Source organism: Aptenodytes patagonicus, chromosome Z (genome assembly GCF_965638725.1).
Source record: "Aptenodytes patagonicus chromosome Z, bAptPat1.pri.cur, whole genome shotgun sequence".
In the NCBI taxonomy this organism is placed as follows: domain Eukaryota; kingdom Metazoa; phylum Chordata; class Aves; order Sphenisciformes; family Spheniscidae; genus Aptenodytes; species Aptenodytes patagonicus.
The window spans coordinates 15,560,841-15,584,576 of record NC_134982.1 but is presented as its reverse complement, the minus strand read 5'-3'; the positions used below and the strand labels follow the sequence as shown (position 1 = coordinate 15,584,576).

General features: G+C 45.6%; 1 protein-coding gene across 2 annotated transcripts in view; it reads right to left on the bottom strand.

Annotated features, from left to right (window-relative positions):
• Window positions 1-19,787, bottom strand: part of OSMR (oncostatin M receptor) — a 42,199-nt gene extending 22,412 nt beyond the window's left edge. The window contains exons 1-4 of one of the 2 annotated variants that reach the window (XM_076362914.1): window positions 19,730-19,787; window positions 17,012-17,142; window positions 5,618-5,714; window positions 970-1,133 (exon numbers count right to left, since the gene is read on the bottom strand). In XM_076362914.1, the coding sequence (XP_076219029.1) occupies window positions 970-1,133; window positions 5,618-5,690 (237 nt within the window). In that variant the 5' untranslated portion in view covers window positions 5,691-5,714; window positions 17,012-17,142; window positions 19,730-19,787. Of the gene's footprint in view, window positions 1-969; window positions 1,134-5,617; window positions 5,715-17,011; window positions 17,143-19,194; window positions 19,410-19,729 lie in introns of those variants that run through there. The other variant, XM_076362913.1, reaches the window with a different exon arrangement.
• Between the last annotated feature and the right edge of the window lie 3,949 nt (window positions 19,788-23,736).

Sequence of the window (23,736 nt, the reverse complement as noted above, 5' to 3'; positions counted from 1 at the left end):
GTTTTATGGACTTCTGGTTTCAGAAAAATAAGCCTGTCTCTGCTTTATGTGCTTTCTCACAAATAGCAGCTTTAAATGAGCTAGAGCAGTTTTCCAGTTTTACTAAGTTTTAACACGTGCATTTCATATTCTTCCATAGTTCAATCAGCAGATGACTCATAATAGGTTATAAGATCCCTAAAACATGCATTTAGTTCCCAAAAGATTTTGTCAGATCCAAAGGAAATTTTCTTTGGAGACAAAGTTCTCACACTGAGGTCACAAACTGGGGAAAACATTGGGAGCAGGCTTAAACCTATGATTTGGGTGATCTCCACCTCTTCAGAAAATTTGGCTGGTTTAGGTGTTAAGAAGAACTAGCAGGATAGGGACTTTGCAAAAGAGACATCACTACTTCTTCCTTAACTGGAAGAGGTGGGTATAAGGTAACTGCTAACAGAGCCAAGCACAGGGCTTAAAAAGCTTCGCTCACAGTAAGACTATCGTTTGGTTCATAAGGTAAGAGGAGTTGCAGGAACATGACTCATGCTCAGTTACTCCCCAGTGAAGGGTAGTAATCATGTTACAAAACAGACTGCCTTTAGGAGCAATGGAAGACACGTTTCTGGAAGGCCACTTAGGGGACCTGCACCTTGAAAGGGAAACAGAAGCCTTCAAAATCAGATCTAAGTCTGCCCACCACAATCCCCCAATAAGGGTATGCAAGGCGTATCTACATTCTGCACAGGTGGAAATGACTTCTTCATCTGAGCCAGGGTTTTTTTTGCACAAAAACTGGGCATAGCATTAGACCAAGTCTGGCACCTAGTGAAATACAGAGGTATTTCTAGTACAGTTTTGTAAATACTATGTTGTAAATTGTAAACCTATACAGCAAAGGTATCTGCATATGCATCTGAACATTTGATTTGCCTTTAGCTTCCTTTATATTGTAAATAACTACTATACATTTTTTTAAAATACACTTACTGTCCACACAGTAATAGTTTTATCTGTTCGACGGACTTGTATTTCAAAAGACATTGCCAGCTCAGCATCATGCGCTGACTTGCCAACATCCCATTCCACCAGCAGCCGCTGAAGAGCCAAATCCTTGGAAATGTTAAGGTATGTTACTGGAAACACAGTGGATTCTAGGAGCACAAAAAGGACACAAAAATATTAATGTTTTGCTAAGTTACAAAGCCGATCTGAAACAACAGCGGTTAGAAGTAAGATAGGTTCCACACCAGACAGTTCTGATGGGGGGCGGGGGGGGGAAGTGATCAAGACTCATGCTGTTGATCTCAAAAGCAAAGATAATCTTTCATCTTAAGGCATCAGCAGGCTAGAATGAGATTCCTGAATCTACCCAGTAGCCCCCCACCATGACATTGGGTATGCTAGTTAATTTCTTTATGCCCTCAATTTACTAGCTACTTTATGGGAATACTGATCCATCCCTTTATAGTCTTTTGAAGAGGAACAACATAATGTATTAACAGGGAATGAATCCCAAGAAATCCCAACCCCCAGCAAGCCTTCTCATCATTAGAGCAGAAAATCTAGGCTCACTTTTGCTCTCTGACCTATTTAAGATTAAATTAGTTAATGCAAATCAAGTATTTGAATAGGATAGGTTAAGAGTTTCCTTCCATTAGCTAGCTCAGATGATAGTCTAGTATTAGGTACATTCCTGGTTGCTCTACATAGAGCTTAGGTACTTTAGTCAGGGCCGTGGATTCTTATGCTGGAATTAGACACCTAGTTATAACAGTGCCTCTGTCCTTTTGTGGGTCTGGAGTTAATTCCCAGAATAAAATAAAGTTTAAAAGTCAGACTGAAGTCCCTTTTGGTGTCAGGAAAGGAAAGCCCCCTTAAGAAGACTAGCCTGCTGAAAAGTACAGGTCACCTTATGAGTGGTCCCTCTTTTCAGATGTTTGCTCTGTCACCCCTCCCAAGAAAACCTAGCCCTTGGAAGAGATGAAATACGGTGCTCACTGATCTGTATCTTCCCTCCTTCCTGAAAAATAAACAACCAACCAACAAAAAAAAAAACCCTAAAATTGAGCTGGTTGTTAATGAAGCCAGGGAACTGAAATGACTAAGTAACTATGCTTTTTCTTTTGTCACAGTTGCCTTCCAAGATGCTTCTGCTTGTTACAGGGTCAGAATGCTTATACTGACCAGGACATAGAAAAGAAATCACAGAAATAACTGTATGCTTTAATAAGACAGAACTCATTCTGGGCATTCCTGCCCCACTACAGCCACAGTCCTCAGGGACATGCTGGATTGAGAGACCTCAGCAGCTCCTGCTCACAAAACTGCGATCTCCAGCCATTTCTCCCAGATGTGCTTCACCCACTGACCCAATGATTATCTGAGACATTTACAGAATATGACGGGCAGAAACATAAGCATTCAGGAAATTTAGTTTGAGAATCTATGTTTTGACAGATGCTTCTGGCAGCAACCAGATATCCAAACCATTTTGCAATTTATCCTGTGGTGTCTGCTCTGCACTAACTTCTGTGCAGCAGTTTCCCTATGTATGGATCTTTACATTAACTGTAGGAAATTAAAGGCTCAAGAGAAGCAGCAGTTATAACAATCCCAGATCAATCAAAGGAAGCAAATAATACTTTATAAGCATAGTTATTAATTATGAGAATACAGACACCGACACAGCTCAGTTGTTTGTACAAGTTCAGCCTATAATGGAGGAAAGTATATATTGTACCATTAGTAACATCTTATAAAAAAACACTGAAAGAAAGGATTGTTTCTCTTTTAGCAAATCATCTACAAACTCTGTTGATATATTTTTAATCAATTCCATTTTGAAAGGTACTGGAAGTCAAAGCAAAATGAAAACCATATGCTTTTGATCTAGAGGAAACTACTGGAATAGGCTTCTTCAGATATGCTTGGAAGGAGAAATCAAGGTTTCATTGTTCAAACACTTGGTCTCAGAAACAGGATTGTGGTATCCTAAAAAAGTTTCTGAGGAAGAAGTATACACACACATATACACACACGTACCTTCTATCAATTCTCACTGCAGCCTTAATATATAATTACTGGAAAAAGATGAACATGTTTAAATTACGTGAAAGCAGAATTTGACAGTATTAGTGTCTCTGTAAGGTAAATGCAAAAATGTTTCAAGCGCAGAAGTAAAATTTCCTTTTTGGCTATGGTTATGACATGGTCCTTAAAAAAACCATACCTGCTGCTTGACAGTTGCTTTTGAAAGATAATGGCTATCGGTTTTATACTACCATAAGAAAACCCAGCACCTATGACAACTAGTAGATGTCTGGAACTGAATAAACAAAGTGAAAGGTCTGGGGATAAATTTCACTTGCCTAAATGATGAGGGAGCAGCAATTTTAGGTTTTACTGGAAAACAGAAATATTGTTAGCTTCACTGCCAAGGACTGACCAGGCAAGAAGCCAGAAAAACCAAAGCAACAAAGTGAGCCATAAAATTAACTGTGGAAGCAGAGTATCTTACGTCATTTTGGGAAGGTAGGACAAGACACACTTCATCTCCCCACATTCTACAGACTTTCACCATCAAAACAAGATAAAGCCTGTTAAAATCCCAGTTATGCTAAGGAATTGACTGTAACGTTGTTCCTCTCCAGTATGTAATCTTAGCTGCTCATTTTCTGGTCAACCTTACCTGTTTGTTCACCATCCTTCTACCTGAAGCACCATGTACCAAGCCTCTGAGGGGATCTCATTTCACATATGCAAATAGGTGGCTGATGTAAAGCTCTGGCCCTTGCCATTCTTGTGTTTTCCTTCTGCAGTGCTGAAGCAAGATGGGGGAAACAGATGGGCCCAGCACAAATAAACAAACCTAAAGGAAGGGACCCAGCTAGTCTCTCAATGAAACTGACCGGCACAAAGTAAGACTCCAAGGGAAAGGAAACAAATGCGCCTGAAAGAAAAGCCAGCCGGTTGGCAGAAACCCCTTCCTGAAAAAGGAAGGGGTTTCTGCCAACCATTATGGTGCACCATTAAAAGAAACCCCTGCGTATCTTCTGCATTACCCTATCCTCTTTTCTGCTCCTTCTCTAGCCAATTCTGACTGCAGGTGTCACTACTATCCCTATTGCATTGATGATGAGCTTGCCTCTCTTCTCTACATCTGTATCTTTTTGTCCAAGCTAAAATCTCATCCCTTTTCTCACCATGGAGAATATTTTCACCTGCCACATTTAATCAACTTGACAAAAACCCAAAGGTCTCATTAGTTTCTGTCTTTTCTCCATCTGTACGAGTGTACTATCTCCTTTCATTTAGATGACATATCACTTCAGACCTCACACAATTTTGTTTTCCTCAGAGCCTGGCGTAAGACAGTCTAGATCACCAGTCAGGGCTTATACATAGTACCAACAAACAGAAGAAACAATATAGTTAAGGATATATCCAAGATCTTGAAGACCACTGAGTTACAATGTGGGACTTCAAGACTTTTGTAGCATAATTTACACATGTAGAAATATTTGTACCATTCACAGTTACAAGCTTCCCTTCCTAGCAAAGTTAAATAATCACGGCATCTTAAGACTTGTTTTAACTTGAAAGCTAACTCAAGACTATATGAATACCTTTATGATTATCAGCAGAGACTAATTTTATTCCCGAACAACTGCATGTGAAAACAAGTGACCAAGTTATTGTAACGCAGTAACTGTTTGGACTTGCCTGCATTACAAAGTTTTGCCACTCTAGGGGCATTGGTAATACAGTCTTAAAACTGAGGAAATGGCACCTTGGGTGAATGGAGTGTGAACACATGAATTTCAACATTGGAGAGAGGCAAAAAAGTCTGAAACAGATATATTACCCCCTTCAGTGTGATAGCATTTATACAAAAAAAACACCCCTCTCCCTTCTTCACTCACTTAATTAAGGCAATACAACTTCTATAATGCAGACTATAGTCTGGTAAGTTCTGCTTTCTTAATGGTGGTCACAGAAAAGTCAATTAAAAATATTAATTCCTTTTTTTTTGTTTTAATGGAGTCATGCCCAATGCTATTGCCAGCAGCAAGTGTGCAAGCAGTACTTTTACCTTAAAATACACATCCTTCCGGAAAGTTATCCCTATATTCAACTTTGTTCCCTCCGAATTGCATATTTGCTTTTTTCTTTGTATTGGATACATATGTGAAGTGTAAGAAATAAAAATCTGGCCCTGGAATCTTGTGGCACAATCAGAAAAGAGCCAACAGAAGTGCTAAGGTTTTCATAGATGAGACAAACAAAAAAGAGAAAGTGAAGGCAAGAGGTAGGAAAGCATAAAAGTTGTCAAAGAGGAAATAAATTATTTGAAGAGGATAGAGTACAGATCAAAAACATATGAGACGGGGGGGGGCAGATAAATAAATACACTCTGGCTTCACATCATTGCAAGTTATTGATTAAAAAGGCAATTTTGCATGATAGAGTTACAAAAGGTAGTTATACAAGTTGCTTAATCACCTTACCAAAGAGAATCATTTGCTTAAGCGTGTAACATGTTGCTTGATCACCAGAGACTTACAAATGAGCAAGTCCAAAGCTTCAGTTGTTATAGATTGCGTCCAAATAAAAAAGCAAATGTTCAGACATTTACCTTGCTGTGAGTATGTAGCGTAGCAAGTCCTCAGGGGGAGCAGTACTGCCAGAACCATGAAGGGATTCATCATTCATCTGCCTTTTCCTGCACAAGACTTACCAGGAAAGAAGACATTTCTATTTATTTGTTTCTTTTACGAGAAATGCATGCCAGACAATAGTCCAGATAATATTATTGTATTTAAGAATGAATAAAAGCTCAACCACACAGACTCCAGGCAGTTTAAGAGAAATTCAGGAAGAATGGACAAAGAAAGATAAGGAATGAAAAAACCCTCTTGTTTTTAGGACCTGGTTACAGCATAGGGAAAAATACACCACACTCAAAAAGTTCAATTTACTCTAAACAAATAAAACACACAATATCTTTAAAGTTTTCCCTCCACTTATTTCTAAGGAATGTTAAAACAAAAGTTTGTCCTGATATGTCTTGGCTTTCCTCCTGCACAAATACCAAGATACCCATCCTAACAAGGAAAAAAAAAAGCATCAAAGGTGCGAAAGGCCTTGTGGTTTTACTCCACCTGGAGCCTGACTAATGAATCCAGCAGACTTTGGCAAGCATGGTCTTGCCCTTTGGCAGCACCCAGGACACTATACGGAGGGCTTTAGTTAGACTGGACTTGAAATACATGTATCAAAGTCTTAGCAAGTTCCATTCCTAGAAGGACTGTCTCCTCAAGCACCACATAGCTCTATCTGGCATTCCTTTTACAGCTTTTACACTCACGTTGTGACAGGATGAAACTCCGTTTGACTTGCACAGGCCAGTCCTGAGGGACTGATCGTTATATCAGATCTCATATAACATGAATCACCTGCAAAATCCCTCGTGTGGAAGGGAGCAGTAAACAATCAGCAGCAGTATGATAAAAGCACTCGGGCACAGAGGGTACAGGAATCCAAACAACAGGAACAGGACTATGGATACAGCTATCTTTAACTTTTAATTTCCACTTTTTACATTTCTGGAGCTGTGTAGAATACTGATGAAGAGTCTTCTACTGCTGCTTCCGTGCAGGACAGATAACCAGGATGACCTTCTGTCCCCACTAAAGCCAAGGACAGAATATTTACTGACTTCAGGAGGGCCAGGAATTCACTCCAGAATTTCTTCCTAGCAGAAAACCTTCAATTTAATACCTCAGAGCTACAGACACTTAAGTTTAATGACCCTCCCTTAGATTCACTGTTTTTGAGAAGCTCTGAATTTCTCCAAAGGATCAAAAGAAAAGATTTCAACCTTTTTTTTTTTTTTCACCTTTCTAAAGGTCACATAGAAAATGTAGAATAGTCTTGCGTGCAGCACTGCAGCCCAGGGCTCAACGCTCACAACAAGCACACTTGCTGCACTGTGCCCCAGCTTTTTCCTTGTGAGCACAAGTGTTTGTCGTGGTTTAACCTCAGTTGGCAACTGAGCACCACACAGCTGCTCGCTCACTCCCCCCCCGCAGTGGGATGGAGGAGAGAATTGGGAGAGTAGAAGTGAGAAAACTCGTGGGTTAAGATAAAAATAGTTTAATAATTGAAATATAATAATAATAATAATAATAATAATAATAATAATAATAATAATACAAAGCAAGTGATGTACAATGCCGTTGCTCACCACCCGCCAACCGATGCCCAGCCAGTCCCCGAGCAGCGGCCCCAACCCCCAGCTTTCCCCCAGTTGATGTACTGAGCATGACATCACATGGTATGGAATGTCCCTTGGGCCAGTTTGGGTCAGCTGTCCTGGCTGTGCCCCCTCCCAGCTTCTTGTGCACCTCCAGCCTTCTCAGTTGGTAGAGCATGGGAAGCTGAAAAGCCCTTGACTAGTGTAAGCACTGCTTAGCAACAACTAAAACATCGGTGTGTTATCAACATTATTCTCATACTAAATCCAAAACACAGCACTGTACCAGCTACTAGGAAGAAAATTAACTCTACCCCTGCCGAAACCAGGACAATGCTTCACATGGAGGCCCTCATATTTAAAAGGTGTTGCCTTGCCTAATGTATAGGCTTCTGCAGTCTTTCTTGCCATTTTACCAATATCCTCAAAAGTATTTGGACAACACTAAAATCAACATGAATAAAGAATCTAAATATTCTTGAGAACCTAGGCCTAATTCACATGCAACTAATAGACTGTTCCAAGAACTGACTTAGAGAAATCTGCTTCATTTTGGATTTTCTAAGTTTAGACTTTTTTTATCACCTGATCAAATTTAATATCTAAAAGGGAAAATAATTTTATATGTTTTGTTTGGAATAAACACGACAGAATAGCTCTTTGTTATAGAGCAGTGACTGGCAAGTAAGTGACACAAAAAGAAGTCTTTCCAAGGCAGATTATGTTAAAACTTCTGGTAACACTTCAATAGATTTTTATTCTTTTGAATTATATGAAATGAATATTGAGATACAGAGCCAAATCTTGCATGCCCTTTTTCAGAAAAAAGTGAAAATAAAACTGCCTTTAAAGTAAAGGGAGTTGACTCTCTACTCTAAGACTGATTTAATACAAGGGTGGTCAGTTAGGTTCAGTGGCATAACTCCAGACTTAATTATATCAGCATGATGAAAACCTGGCCCCAGAGGACTCCTGATTTTGTAAACATCTTTAGGGTTGGACACAAAGCTATTTGCCCTATTTGTTGTGTATCACTTAAATTCAACATTAAATACAGTGGGAAAGTATTGTGGAAGTCATGACATATTAGATTATATGTTAAAATTACTTCCTATTTGGAAAACAAATCCAAACTCTTTTCTGCTCTTAAGAGGCATTCTCAACTATTGTACTGAAATAAATGTCTAATTTAATGCTCTCTCTCCAGTTATTTACACTGTCAGTTCACTAATGACACAGCCTAGATCACTTTTATTGATGCATAGTACAAATGCCATATGCTATGTGCTGATAGGCTGCAAGAAGGTGTCCCCAAAGCCTTCTCTTCTCCAGGCTGAACAACCCCAACTCCCTCAGCCTTTCTTCATAGGAGAGGTGTTCCATCCCCCTGATCATTTTTGTGGCCCTCTTCTGGACCCGCTCCAGCAGGTCCGTGTCTTTCTTATGCTGAGGGCTCCAGAGCTGGATGCAGTACTCCGGGTGGGGTCTCACCAGAGCGGAGTAGAGGGGCAGAATCCCCTCCCTCGACCTGCTGGCCACCCTTCTTTGGATGCAACGCAGGATACGACTGGCCTTCTGGGCTGCGAGCGCACATTGCTGGCTCATGTCCAGCTTTCATCCACCAGTACCCCCAAGTCCTTCTCGGCAGGGCTGCTCTCAATCCCTTCATCCCCCAGCCTGTATTGATGCCAGGGGTTGCCCCGACCCAGGTGCAGGACCGTGCACTTGGCCTTGTTAAACCTCATGAGGTTCACACGGGCCCACTTCTCCAGCTTGTCCAGGTCCCTCTGGATGGCATCCCGTCCCTCTGGCCTGTCGACCACACCCTTCAGCTTGGTGTCATCTGCAAACTTGCTGAGGGTGCACTCAATCCTACTGTCTACGTCATTGATGAAGATATTAAACAGTACCGGTCCCAATACAGACCCCTGCGGGACGCCACTCGTCACCAACCTCCATCTGGACATTGAGCCGTTGACCACTACCCTCTGGATGTGACCACCTAACCAATTCCTCACCCACTGGACAGTCCACCCATCAAATCCATACCTCTCCAGTTTAGAGAGAAGGATGTCATGGGGGACTGTGTCAAAGGCCTTACAGAGGTCCAGAGAGACGACATCTGTAGCCCTTCCCATGTCCACTGCTGTAGTCACTCCATCACAGAAGGCCACTAGGTTAGTCAGGCAGGACTTGCCCTTGGTGAAGCCATGCTGGCTGTCTCGAATCACCTCCCTGTCCTCCATGTGCCTTAGCATAGCTTCCAGGAGGACCTGTTTCATGATCTTCCCAGGCACAGATGTGACACTGACTGGCCTGTAGTTCCCCAGGTCTTCCTTTTTTCCCTTTTTAAAAATGGGGGTTATGTTTCCCCTTTTCCAGTCACTGGGAACTTCACCAGACTGCCACGACTTCTCAGATATGATGCATAGTGGCTTAGCAACTTCATCCACCAGTTCCTTCAGGACCCACAGTTGGATCTCATCGGGTCCCATGGACCTGTGCACCCTCAGGTGCCTTAGCTGGTCTCGAACCTGATCTTCTCTCACAGTGGGCGGCTCTTCATTCTCCTAGTCCCCGCCTTTGTCTTCTGAGGCTTGGGTGGTGAGGCTCAAGCACTTACCGGTGAAGACCAAGGCAAAAAAGTCATTGAGTACCTCCACCTTCTCCATATCCCAGGTACCAGCTCTCACGTTTCCTTCTGGAGAGGGCCCACATTTTCCCTTGTCTTCCTTTTATCCCCAACGTGCCTATAGAATCTTTTCTTGTTGTCCTTGATGTCCCTGGCCAGATTTAATTCTATCAGGGCTTTAGCCTTCCTAACCTGATCCCTGGCTGCTCAGACAATTTCTCTGTATTCCTCCCAGGCTACCTGTCCTTCCTTCCACCCTCTGTAGGCTTCCTTTTTGTGTCTGAGTTTGTCCAGGAGCTCCGTGTTCATCCATGCAGGCCTCCTGGCGTTTTTGCCTGACTTCCTCTTTGTTGGGATGCATCGCTCCTGAGCTTGGAGGAGGCGATCCTTGAATATTACTCAGCTTTCTTGGGCCCCTCTTCCCTCCAGGGCTTTGTCCCATGGCACTCTACCAAGCAGATCCCTGAAGAGGGCAAAGTCCGCTCTCCTGAAGTCCAGGGTAGTGAGCTTGCTGTGCGCCCTCCTCGGTGCCCTAAGGATCTTGAACTCCACCATTTCGTGGTCACTGCAGCCCAGGCTGCCCTTGAGCTTCACATTCCCCACCAGCCCCTCCTTGTTGGTGAGAACAAGGTCCAGCACAGCACCTCTCCTTGTTGGCTCCTCTACCACTTGGAGAAGGAAGTTATCATCAACGCATTCCAGGAACCTCCCGGATTGCTTATACCCTGCCGTGTTGTCCCTCCAACAGATGTCAGTCTGGTTGAAGTCCCCCCATGAGGACCAGGGCTTGTGAACGTGAGGCTGCTCCTATCTGTGTATAGAGGGGCTCATCCGCTCAGTCTTCCTGGTCGGGTGACCTGTAGCAGACCTCACCGTAATGTCACCTGTCCCTGCCTTCCCTTTAATTCTGACCCATAAGCTCTTGGTCGGCTCCTCATCCATCCCCAGGCAGAGCTCCATGCACTCCAGCTGGTCATTGACATAAGAGGGCAACACCCCCTCCTCATCTCCCCTGCCTGTCCTTCCTAAAGAGCCTGTATCCTTCCATTCCAACACTCCAGTCATAGGAGCCATCCCACCATGTCTCCGTGATACCAATAAGGTTGTAGCCCAGCAGGCACGCGCACGTCTCTAACTCCTCTTGTTTATAGAATCATAGAATCATAGAATCATTGAGGTTGGAAAAGACCTCTAAGATCATCGAGTCCAACCGTCAACCCAACACCACCATGCCCACTAAACCATGTCCCTAAGCGCCTCATCTACACGTCTTTTAAATACCTCCAGGGATGGGGACTCCACCACTTCCCTGGGCAGCCTCTTCCAATGTTTCACCACTCTTTCAGTAAAGAAATTTTTCCTTACATCCAATCTAAACCTCCCCTGCCGCAACTTGAGGCCATTTCCTCTTGTCCTATCGCTTGTTACTTCGGAGAAAAGACCAACACCCACCTCGCTACAACCTTCTTTCAGGTAGTTGTAGAGAGCGATGAGGTCTCCCCTCAGCATCCTTTTTTCCAGGCTGAACAACCCCAGTTCCCTCAGCCGCTCCTCATAAGACTTGTTCTCCAGACCCCTCACCAGCCTCGTTGCCCTTCTCTGGACACGCTCCAGCACCTCAACGTCCTTCTTGTAGTGAGGGGCCCAAAACTGAACACAGTAGTCGAGGTGCGGCCTCACCAGTGCCGAGTACAGGGGCACGATCACTTCCCTACTCCTGCTGGCCACACTATTTCTGATACAGGCCAGGATGCCATTGGCCTTCTTGGCCGCCTGGGCACACTGCCGGCTCATGTTCAGCCGGCTGTCGACCAGCACCCCCAGGTCCTTCTCTGCTGGGCAGCTTTCCAGCCACTCTTCCCCAAGCCTGTAGCGCTGCATGGGGTTGTTGTGGCCGAAGTGCAGGACCTGGCACTTGGCCTTGTTGAACCTCATACAGTTGGCCTGGGCCCATCCATCCAGCCTGTCCAGGTCCCTCTGCAGAGCCTTCCTACCCTCGAGCAGATCAACACTCCCGCCCAGCTTGGTGTTGTCTGCAAACTTACTGAGGGTGCACTCAATCCCCTCATCCAGATCCAGATATTAAACAAGACCGGCCCCAAAACTGAGCCCTGGGGAACACCGCTCGTGACCAGCCGCCAACTGGATTGAACTCCATTCACCACAACTCTCTGGGCCCGGCCATCCAGCCAGTTTTTGACCCAGCGCAGAGTACACCTGTCTAAGCCGTGAGCCGCCAGCTTCTCGAGGAGAATGCTGTGGGAGACAGTGTCAAAGGCCTTGCTGAAGTCCAGGTAGACCACATCCACAGCCTTTCCCTCATCCACTAGGCGGGTCACCTGGTCATAGAAGGAGATCAGGTTGGTCAAGCAGGACCTGCCTCTCATGAATCCGTGCTGGCTAGGCTGGATCCCCTGGTTGTCCCGCTCATGCCTTGTGAGCGCCCTCAAGATGAGCCGCTCCATAATCTTCCCCGGCACCGAGGTCAGGCTGACAGGCCTGTAGTTCCCTGGATCCTCCTTCCGGCCCTTCTTGTGGATGGGCGTCACATTGGCAAGCCTCCAGTCGTGCGGGACCTCCCCCGTTAACCAGGACTGCTGATAAATGATGGAGAGCGGCTTGGCGAGCTCCTCCGCCAGCTCCCTCAGCACTCTCGGGTGGATCCCATCCGGCCCCATAGACTTGTGAGCATCCAGGTGGCATAGCAGGTCATTGACTGCTTCCTCCTGGATTACGGGGGGTTCATCCTGCTCGCCGTCCCCGTCTTCCAGCTCGGGGGGCCGAGTACCCTGAGGATAACTGGTCTGCCTGTTAAAGACTGAGGCAAAGAAGGCATTGAGTACCTCAGCCTTTTCCTCATCCTCGGTGACAATGTTCCCCCTTGCATCCAATAAAGGATGGAGATTCTCCTTGGCTCTCTTCTTGTCATTAATATATTTGTAAAAGCTTTTTTTGTTGTCTTTAACGACAGCGGCCAGATTGCGTTCTAGCTGGGCTTTTGCCTTTCTCATTTCTTCTCTGCACGACCTAACAAGATCCCTGTACTCTTCTTGAGTCGCCTGCCCCTTCTTCCACAAGCGGTAAACTCTCCTTTTTTTCCTGAGTCCCAGCAAGAGCTCCCCGTTCAGCCAGGCCGGTCGTCTTCCCCGCCCATTCTTCTTACGGCGTACAGGGACAGCCTGCTCCTGCGCCTTTAAGACTTCCTTCTTGAAGATCGTCCAGCCTTCCTGGACCCCTTTGCCCTTCAGGACCGTCTCCCACGGGACTCTCTCAACCAGCGTCCTGAACAGGCCAAAGTCCGCCCTCCGGAAGTCCATGGTTGTGGTTTTGCTGCCCCCCCTCCTTACTTCACCAAGAAGCAAGAATTCTATCATTTCATGGTCGCTAAGCCCAAGACGGCCTCTGACCACCACATCTCCCACCAGTCCTTCTCTGTTTGTAAACAGCAGGTCAAGCGAGGCACCTCCCCTGGTAGGCTCACTTACCAGCTGTGTCAGGAAGTTGTCTTCCACACACTCCAGGAACCTCCCAGACTGCTTCCTCTCTGCCGTGTTGTATTTCCAGCAGACGTCCGGGAAGTTGAAGTCCCCCACGAGAACAAGGGCTAGCGATTGAGAAACTTCTGCCAGCCGCTTATAGAACGCTTCATCCGCCCCTTCATCTTGGTTGGGTGGTCTATAACAGACTCCCAGCAGGATATCTGCCTCGTTGGCCTTCCCCCTCATCCTTACCCATAGACACTCAACTGTACCATCATCACAATCGTTGAGCTCTATACAATCAAAACACTCCCTAACATACAGGGCCACCCCCCCGCCTCTCCTTCCTCGCCTGTCCCTTCTGAAGAGTCTGTAGCCATCCATTGCAGCACTCCAGTCATGAGAGTCACCCCACCATGTTTCTGTGAGGGCGACTAAGTCATATCTCTCCCGCTGCACAATGGCTTCCAGCTCCTCCTGCTTGCTGCCCATGCTGCGTGCATTGGTGTATATGCACTTGAGCTGGGTTATCGATTTCGCCCCCGGCATCGGCACGCCACCCCTCGGCTCATCTCTAGCGAGCCTGGCTTTATCCCCTTCCCCCTTCGAACCTAGTTTAAAGCCCTCTCAATGAGCCCTGCCAATTCATGAGCCATGATCCTTTTTCCCTTGTGAGACAGCTGGACTCCGTCCAGCTATTCCCCATGCTACGTGCGTTTGTATAGAGGCATTTAAGTTGGGCCCCCGATGAAGCTGTCTTACTGGCTGGAGTTCCTTTGTGCTACTCTTCAGGCACTCTCCTGCTGACCTGTGTTCCTTCTGCAGGCTCTGGGCATCTATTGCTGGCCCTGGCATCAAACTGGTGGGAGAGGGATGGATTGAGGTTCCCCTCTCCCGGCATCTCTAGTTTAAAGCCCTCTTCACCAGCTTGGCAAGCCTATGACCAAAGATGCTCTTCCCCTCCTCTTACAGATGGACCCTGTCAGCCCCCAGTAGACCAGGTTCCTCAAAGCGAGTCCCATGGTCTAAGTAGCCGAACCCCTGGCTGTGGCACCAGTCCCGTAACACTTTGTTGACTCGCCAGATTTGACTGGCCCTTTCAAACCCCTTCCCTTTGACCGGCAGGATTGATGAAGAAACTACCTGTGCTCCTGAATCCCTTACCACCACTCCCAGGGCTCTATAGTCCTCAGGCTGCTCCTGGCTGTGTCACTGGTGCCCACGTGAAACAGCAGCAGCAGATAATAGTCAGTGGACTGTACGAGGCTTGGTAGCCTCCTGGTGACATCCCTGATGCGAGCCCCCGGTAAGCAGCACACCTCTCTAGAGAGTGCGTCTGGTTGGCAAACGGGTGCCTCCGTACCTCTCAGAAGAGAGTTGCCTACTGCTATCACCCGTCGCCTTTTCTTAGTGGTGCTGGTTGTTATACAGGTGCCAGATCAGGCTGCATTACTCAGCTCCAGCGCTTCTGGTGTGACAGGACTTTCCTCTTTGGCCTGCAGAGCCATGAAGCGGTTCTGCAAGGGCACCTCAGGCTTCGGGGGAAGTCTCTTCCTCCTGCTGGTCCTTGCCTTTGCAACCATCCATTCTTCTCCATTATTGGCCCCCCCGCACCCCTCTGCGTGGGCCAGTGGGGGCGTTTTTGGCTGTTTGGCCGCGGGCTGCGGGTCCACTGCAGACGGCGCTTGGAACCAGCTATCTAGCTCCTTGACCACCTCCCTGATGTTATGCAGTCTTCTCACCACCTCCTGCAGCTCAGCCACCTGCTGCAGGAGGTCCTCCACCTGGGCACACCTTTTGCAGGCAGGTCTGCTGCCTGTCCCTGCCCCAGGAGAGAGGTCTAGGCACTCCCTGCAGCCTGAGGTCTGCACCGCAGCCTCTCCCTTCAGCAGTTCCGTCTGCGTGGAGGCATCGGCCGCTGCTGGGGTAGATGGTGCAGACCCCCCAGCTGGAGCCGCGGCCTTTACCCTCAGATGAGTGGCCGCCATTCTGCCTTGAGGGTCAGGTAGGATGAGTGCCCTTGACCTGTGCCCAGCTGCTGGGTTATGTGCATGCCAAGTCCCCCACTCGGCCTGTGGAATGCCCCTCCTTCGAAGAGGCACCCTCCCTCGCGAACTGCCGTGCCACGCCCTAACTGCCATGCCACGCCCTAACTGCCATGCCACGCCCTAGCTGATGCGCCACGCCCCATTTGCCCGTCCTGTTCCTAGCGCTCCCAGGGGCTGCCTCGAGTGGCAGTGGGGGGTGGCCGCCGTTGCTCCGGGCCCCGCCCAGGACTCATCAGCCGCCCTGGTGAGAGCCGTCAGCTCCGGCGGGTCTCTGCGCTCCCCCGTGGGTTCCCCGGCTCAGGACACCCCCCTGTACGCCACCATCCGCCGCTCCGCTGCAGGACGCGCCTGCACCGGAGCTGATCGCCTCTGCGAGTGACCACACAATAATGAATTGTGATAATGTGTATCACAACTGTATCAAACCAGTGTTCATGCGAAAAGTTCTGGAATTGTCTAACAAAAGAGAATATGAAGTAAATTTAAATAAATGAAACACTATTCAAGAGAAAAAGAAATACAGTCCTTAATATATGAGTAATATTTTGACTTATCTTTATGCAGAAACTTCTGCCTATGACTAACAAATTAATCACAGTAATTACTACCAACTAATGTCAAGCACTTATTCTGTATTATCAATAATTAAGTACTTTTATAAAATCATCATTTAAAAATCTGTGTCTTGGTTACAAAGATTAAAGGAGAATTAAAACAGTTGTACAAAATATATTATCAATTTCATTTTAAAAACACCATTACGATAATAGATTAACTACATCCTTGCCAGAAGTGAAAATAATTGAACAACAAAGGGAATGAAGACAGGAAGCCAGGGAAGGTTTTTAGGTATTTAAATAATTCATCACCCTGAAAGAGGCAAAGTACTACCTCTGAGAAACAGGGAGCAATCATCAAATGCCACAAGAAAAGTGACAGTGAATTGCTCTCTGCTGGACTCAGTCCACTCTGTCAGTCTTCTTTGTACTGTGAGCCCAAAACTGGACACAGTAATTTAGATATGGCCTCATAAGTGCCAAATAGAAGGAAATAATCACTCCCCTAAGCTCTAATTCTTTGTCGTCATTAACAACAGTAGTTACAGGTCTAATTTCTGTGATGAATCTGGTTATTGGTACACACTGTGAAATGATCTATAAAATGGGGAATACTACTAAGCTGTAAGTTGAGGATTACTGGGCACAAAATGATCTGTCAGAGCTATAGAAGTTAACTGAGCAAGAAATTTTTCATTTTACCCTATATTCTTCCCCCTTCCAAAAATTCAACATCTGTAGGGAAATAAATTTAGTCTTGTCAGTCTGTAGCTTAAATCACTGATAGATTTTTTTAACTCATGAATATATAGTCTACTTGTAATTCTTCCCATTGGAAAAATGTAACCTGGGGTGTGATGAAACAGATAAAAATGGATTCAGGACTCCCCAGCCTAACTTGAAATTAATCAGTACTTATAGACAAATCAATAGAACAGAACCATTTTGGAGACCTGGTGGCAATTGCAGTAATATTCAGCAGCAACAGGAATTGTTCAGAGACCTGACAATTAAAAAGCAATCACTCAAGAAGCAGGGACAGCACAGGAGCGAATTACCTTGGGAAGAGATGAAATCTCCTTCAGTAAGTAGTTTGGAATAGTCTAAATAAGTACCTCCAGGTAAACTATTTCTTCTTCGGAGCAAAAGGCTGGCTTAGATGATCCCCGAAGTCCTGTCCAGGCCAATGCTTTTGTGATGCCATGGATGAGAGGAAAAAGAAATTCCCATTATTCATCTTGTAAACATGCCTAAGATAGACATTTAGTCAAACCTCTCTTCAAAGGCATTAAAGCACCAAAATTCAACTGAAACGTCTTTCAAGATCAGGCTCATAGTATTTGGGAGTCATTGGCTGGGAGCTGAAGCTATACAGTGCACATACTGCTGCAGTACCTGGAATATCCATGTGTGTAAGAAAAGGAAGCCCCTGGTATGAACATCTAGTGTTAGCTGACCACAGAGTCAATCTGTTTTGTATCAATCTTCCTAAAGCCACATATTTCAAATCATACAACTTTCCTTTCTCAGTGCCCGTTGCTTTGCTTATTTAAAATAGCTGCCAGTCGCCACCCACATCCTCAGATGAACCAGAGCCTGTACACAGGCTGGGAAAAGAAATGTTTTCAGCTGCTAGGATCCAGAAAACTTTATCCATTTAAAGGAGAGTATTACATAGGGACACCAAATCATAAACACTATTGATCGAACAAATTTTCCTAAACCAGACATGCAAGAGGACTGCCAGTGAGGCAAATGCAGTAATACTACTACTTTGGATTTATATCACATTTTTCATCTTATGTTTTCATTCCCTCTACTTCATAGACAGACAGACTGAGGACAGGAATCACAATTCAAGTTCATACCACGCAGTACAAGGTTGCTAACAGAACCAATGTGTTTAGTGCCAAAACCTAATAAACTCCTTCCATAGCCACCAAAGAGAAAGAGGCACGCCTAGAAAGTAAGCCAGACCATAGGTAGACTAACTTGTCCTCCGGAGGTGTTTTTTTCTTCTTAATCAAACAGGTAACTAGGTAAGTGCCAAAATGAGCTAGAATGCCCTAAGTCAATGATTTGTACAAAGACTGTGCACTGAAGTGTGCCTCCGCTCTCCTGATTCCTGTAATTCCCAGTATGATATCCCTTGCAAAATCAACAGTGCAGAGCTGACATCCAACTGAGGCAGCTTTACTTGAAACAGGGAGCAGTGTCAAGCCATCGGAAACCTATTGAGTGTTGGTAAAGTAGCATCTGCCAAAGCATCCTGCAACTAAATAAATCCCTCTTCAAAATAAACATCACACTATTCACAGAAAAATTCATTTGTAACAATTCTGAATTCTGAAAAAAATGAATAGCTGAGACACCAAATTCTAAAGTGGATGAACCCTTCTTTTAGTCCTTGTACTCAGGCTTTCTTCTCCCAAGCAATTTCAAAGATGGTTTCAATTACACTTAGCACAAAAAATATGTGTGTAAGACACTGAAAGCTCCTAATAAGCCTTTGTGATCTAATGGGTGAGCAACAAGTTTACAAAGCTGCACATGGAAGAAAGGAATTTCTATAATTAAGGTCTGATAGGCATGTAATCATTTGATCAATTAGGGACAGCTTTACCTCCTGTTTTTTGATAAATAGAAAGCTCTTTGATACATGCTGTGGGTTTTCTAAAGAGCTTTGCCAAAACAGGAAAACGTTATGTATTTCATGGTCCCATGAAGGCTGGAATCCAAACAAAAAAGCAATTAAATAGCAAAAAAATGGGGTCTAAAAATGTAAAGTGCTCAACAAACTATGTAAGGCTACTCCTGCCCCATCAGAAAGCAAATGCTAACAATTGTAGGGAAGGCATCACATAACATGGTGGCATGACTCATACCAACAGGAAGAATAATTTTACTGTGTTTTCAGGCATGATACACTTGTAATGCTGTTAGGATCTGGTTTACTCTGCTGGAGTAGGGACTGGTCCAGGCATGCAATATTTAGATAAAAAGAGAGATAAAAAGGTTATGCCAAAAAAAATAGTCAAACTCCAAAGAATGCAGGAACCACATTGGAATTTATGATGTTTTCTCATTTACTCTGATGGTTTTGAGATTAAACAACAGATTTCAGCTACTTAAAAGAAAGCAGGAGCAACACCTTGTACGATGCTGGATTTAAAGGTCTGGGCAAGTCAACACCTTCGCGAATTTGTAGGAACAGGAGACGTTAAAAACCAAACCTAATCACCTGGCAGGAGCAGCATCCTCTTCCCGGGATGTACCTCACCTCAGTAGTTTTTGCTCAGGTCAAACCAGCAGCTTTTACGCTGTAGTTAAGCAGTGACATCTTGAAAGCAGAGGAGGTTGGGGGGGTCATAAAACGCGTTAAATTCAACGGTAAGTGATGGTGCTGCCGCGGCAATCTGTTCCTGGAGGACGAAGGAGCAGTACGAGGACGGCGGTGCCGAGACGCCGGCTCCCCTCCCTCCCGCAGCCCTCCCGCACCCGCCGTGCCGAGGAGTGCCTGGAGAAACGGGGGTTAAAGGGTAGGCAAAGGGTGAAGAGGGCTTAACGGGCACCAGAGGGGCTAAAATTCAAAGTAAAAACTCCACAGAGCGTTTCAAAAAAGGCACCGGGGTGGAGGAGCTGGATTTTCCTCAGCGGAGCAGGCAGCGCTCCTCTCAGCGAGGGCTGCCGGGGTCTCCTCGCGGGAGGAGAGGGGAAAGCGGGATTACTGAGGGAACGAGGTGCTGCCGCGAGAGGGAGAGACCGACGTAACTCACCTGCAGCCGCCGAGCAGCTCCCTCAGGAACTGGGGGGAAACAGGTCCCCTCCTGGCGGCCAGCGGGACGCGCCGGCCCCCGCGGTCAGTGCCGGGAAGAGCTACGGCGGGGCCGTGCACGGCCGTCCCTCCCCGGGGCAGGGCGGTGCCTCTTCCCACTTCGCGGAGGCCGGGTGAGCAGCGACTCGAGAATTTCCCCCCCGGCTCCGGGAAAGGCGGCCGGTTCCCTTGGCTGCCCTCCCAAAGTCAGGGCGCCTGCCGCCATCTGCCCCCTCCGAGGGAGCCGGGCACCCGCGGAGGAGGTGTCAGGCGGCGGAGGCCAGGCCGCTCCGGTGCCCCCGGGGCGAGGAGGGGCTGCAGGGCCTGGGGTCAGCCGGGGACAGGGGCCGACCCCGGGGAGGCCAAGCAGGGAGAGGAGGACAGGCAGGGTTAGCCTGAGAGGACTGTGAGGAGCAGAGAATGGACACTTTGCTCAAACGGACACTTTCTCGAGCCTCCCAGTCTCGAGCTGGTCAGAAACCACACGTAGGAGTGATGTCTCCAAGAGGCCTTTGCCTCTGGTGCCATGGCCCCAGGGTTCCTGTGTTTCCTTGGTCTGGCTCTGGGGGATGCTCGCTCTGGCCACCAAGGCAGACAGGGCGAGGAGGTGGCCTGGTGCTTGCAGCAGGGCTTGGGGTTGAGGCCATGAGTCTGGTGCTGCACCACTGTCTCGCATGCAGCTGTCTGACGAAATCCCACTCAGAAACCACGTTAAGGAAGGTTATGGCTCACAAAGTCAAACTTTCCACTCCCAGAATCGCAGGACCATAAGGCAGGAAGGGAGATCAGGAGTTCACTGTGGCTGTTGCCCTGCCCTTCGGCTGTGGGTCCCCATCTGACAGGCCTCGGTAAGACATTCAGAGAGGTACAGTGTGCCGCAAGCTGCCTGGGTCACTGCTTCCATCAGAAGATGTAGCCATGAGGAAGTTTCGTTTAAACCTGTTACTTATCGTTTTCAGGGTGTTCGTGGTGAAGGTTTCTCCAGTTTGTAGCACTTTTACATATGAGGTCTTCAGTCTCTTATTTTCTTTTTCCTAAACTACATTGGTAGGTTAAACATAACATACCTATTAAGACACTGTTTTCCTTTCTGTCCTTTGGATTGTCTCAAGTTGTCGAAGCTTGGTTGCTTTTCGTCGGAAGGATGTGGACCAGGAAGTGTTCTGCCTTACAGGCTATGTTACTTTTTATACCTCCTGATATACAGTTTGCCTTTTTTCGTAACAGCATAGTGTTGCCGACTTACACTTTGCTTGTGATGCGCTTCAGCACCTTGATCCTTTTCTTCTGAATTGCTGTCTAGCCAGTTGTTTCCTGCCTCTTTGTGTTGCAGTGATATCTCATGCTTCCCTCTGTTGAGTAACACCCTGCTTCTTTAGTCAGGTTTTCCATTTTCTCATGATGCTTCTGCTTTCTAGTCAAGCAAATGATTTCTAGTCGAAGGATAGTTCTATTCTTCAGAACCTTATTCTGGAGAATTACATCTATTTCTTCCACAGAGTTCCTGTGCATGTCGTGTGAGTCATGTAAGCTGAACTTTTCACAGACAGTCACTAGTTACTCATTTTTCATTGCCTGTGTGCTGGTCTGGAGGCACTAGAACATTTACTGCTGTGTCAGAACTCAGAGGAGTATATACATGAAAGGTTATGTAACTGCTTAGTTTTACTGAAAATGCAAATCACAGATGTCTAAAATTGGTTGCCAAAATTTTGGCATGGTTTTTTTTCTGTTTTTCTCCCTTATGCTTATTAACAGCTCTCTGTAATATGCTTATAAGTTCTTTCCTCTAATGTTTTTAGACAGTATAATTAGAAAAGCTTACTGGAAATTTATCAATTCTATATTTGAAAGTAGGATTTGAATAATATGCAGTAAATAAAACATGGGGGGTTTGTATATTAAGGGATCTGATGGGAAAAATGGCATATCATCATGTAATGAAAACTAAAGGGAATAAATTAAGACAGCTTAGTTCTAGAACTTTTAAAATTTTGAATGGGTGTCATTGCACTCCTTTTTGTCTTTTAATGTAGGGGTGGAAGATTTTTGCACATACTATTTTAAAGATAATATATTAAGTTATTTTTCTGCTTTGAGCCCCCTCATCTGTGTTTGAAAAAGTTTCTTCTTTTAGGCCTCTACTGGAGATACCTGTTAAAATCTGTTGATATATTTAACTTTTTCTGAATCTTTTCAACTCTGCTATGGATTATAGATGTTCAGCCCTCTCTTGCCTCTCCATTTGGGTAGCAGCAATAATCTCTGATGCTGCTTTTGCACACTGATCCACATAATCCAGAAATTCCAGAATGAACAATGTAATAGCTTATCATTTGAATGCTCCAGACTTACTAACATATGAATTCATTGCTCTCTAGAAATAATGTTCAAGGTACTAATTAGTACCCAAAAACCTAAGAAGTTATTGAATAATGTCTATAAGGAATTTTCATGCCTGGTCAGAAAGTGTTTCAAAAAGCAAGTTGTCAGATTTCTCATATTTGAGGTGGGAAAACTGAAATAGAAAGAAAAGAACAAAGGTAAATCCACAAGAGAACTTGGCACTGCAATGTGTTGAGTGTCACAGTGTCTACAGAATTTAAAGTCCCAAGTTAGGTACCAAAGTGCTTTATATACCAAATCATAGCAATGTAGTTTGGAACAGCTTGGAAGAAGACATCCAATCCAACCTGAGTCCCTCTTTCTCTGTAACCACAGCTCTGAATTTCGCCCCACCTCTCCCAGGTCCTTAGCTGCCTGTGTACGTATATCCAAGGCCCCGCTCTGATATGGCACAACTGCATAACCTTGATCCAGACTGCTATGAGAGAGCTGTGAGAACATCTGTAGAGAGGTAAGAAAGTTGAAAGTACAGATAGAAGTAGGGCTGTTGACATGAGATCGTTGGTAGTTCAAGGATTTCAGGGGGGAAAGTACCAGCATGAAAAGGTATAAAATCCTAAAGGGAAAAATCACCCGGGGAAGTCTGGTCAAGCTAGCCAGTCTAGTTGGGGACTAGCTGGGAATCATTGTGTCATGTTATCAGTGTTGATGGAGTTGGTGGAGGATGGCTACTTGGCAATGCTGGGAATCCTTTCCAGAGAGCCATGGGAAGTGACCTTTCCCCTTTTGACTCTTGCCTGCCTGCCCAGCAAAGACTTCTTGGGTAGCTTAACATAGTGGCAAGTGTACTAATGCTTAGTCTTATAGCTTGTTAAACCCTAGTTAGCTCTTCTGTGTGTTAGCCAATAGCTAACTGCTTTATTTTGAATTATGTATATTTTTCTTGCAGAGTCTCTGTGCCTGGCTAAAAGTACCTGAACAAACTGACCAAGTGTGACGGATGCACTCAACTCCTTAACCAAACTAGTGGTAGTTGGGTACAGGCTCCAAAGGAGGTAAAGACCTAAGCCGTAACCAGGCCAAGATCTTTGCTAGTTCCAATCTGTTCTCTGAAAACCCACAAAGGAGCAGAGCGACACAGTGAGCATCGATGCATATGAGCTTGGAACACTGATCATGCGATTAACACATGAATATCAGGTGGCTTTTCCAAGACTCATTTATCAAGGAACAAAGTTAGTTGTGGGTACAAGGTGTCTCATGCATACCTTTTCCATGGCATGTAATTTGACTACAGGCCAACCACTTTATTCCATAAATACGACAGCCTAAGTGAGCTTTCTTTGACCTCTCCCTGCTAAGCAGCTGGCTGCATGGTGATCTCCCCTTGAGCTGGGACACCTCTCAACGTTGGTCCTCAAGGCAGAGAGACCTCCCACCAACTGCAGATCTTTGGTAAGTGACCAATAACGTGCATAACCTGGTATTATAGTGCACTAAGATTTTTGTATTGGTAACTTTGATTCTGTCTTAGTAACTTTGAATCATTGTTATATTCTTTGTGCTGTAAGTAATAGAGTGAGCCTTGCCATCGAATGTTGTTAAGTTGCAACTTTTACAACA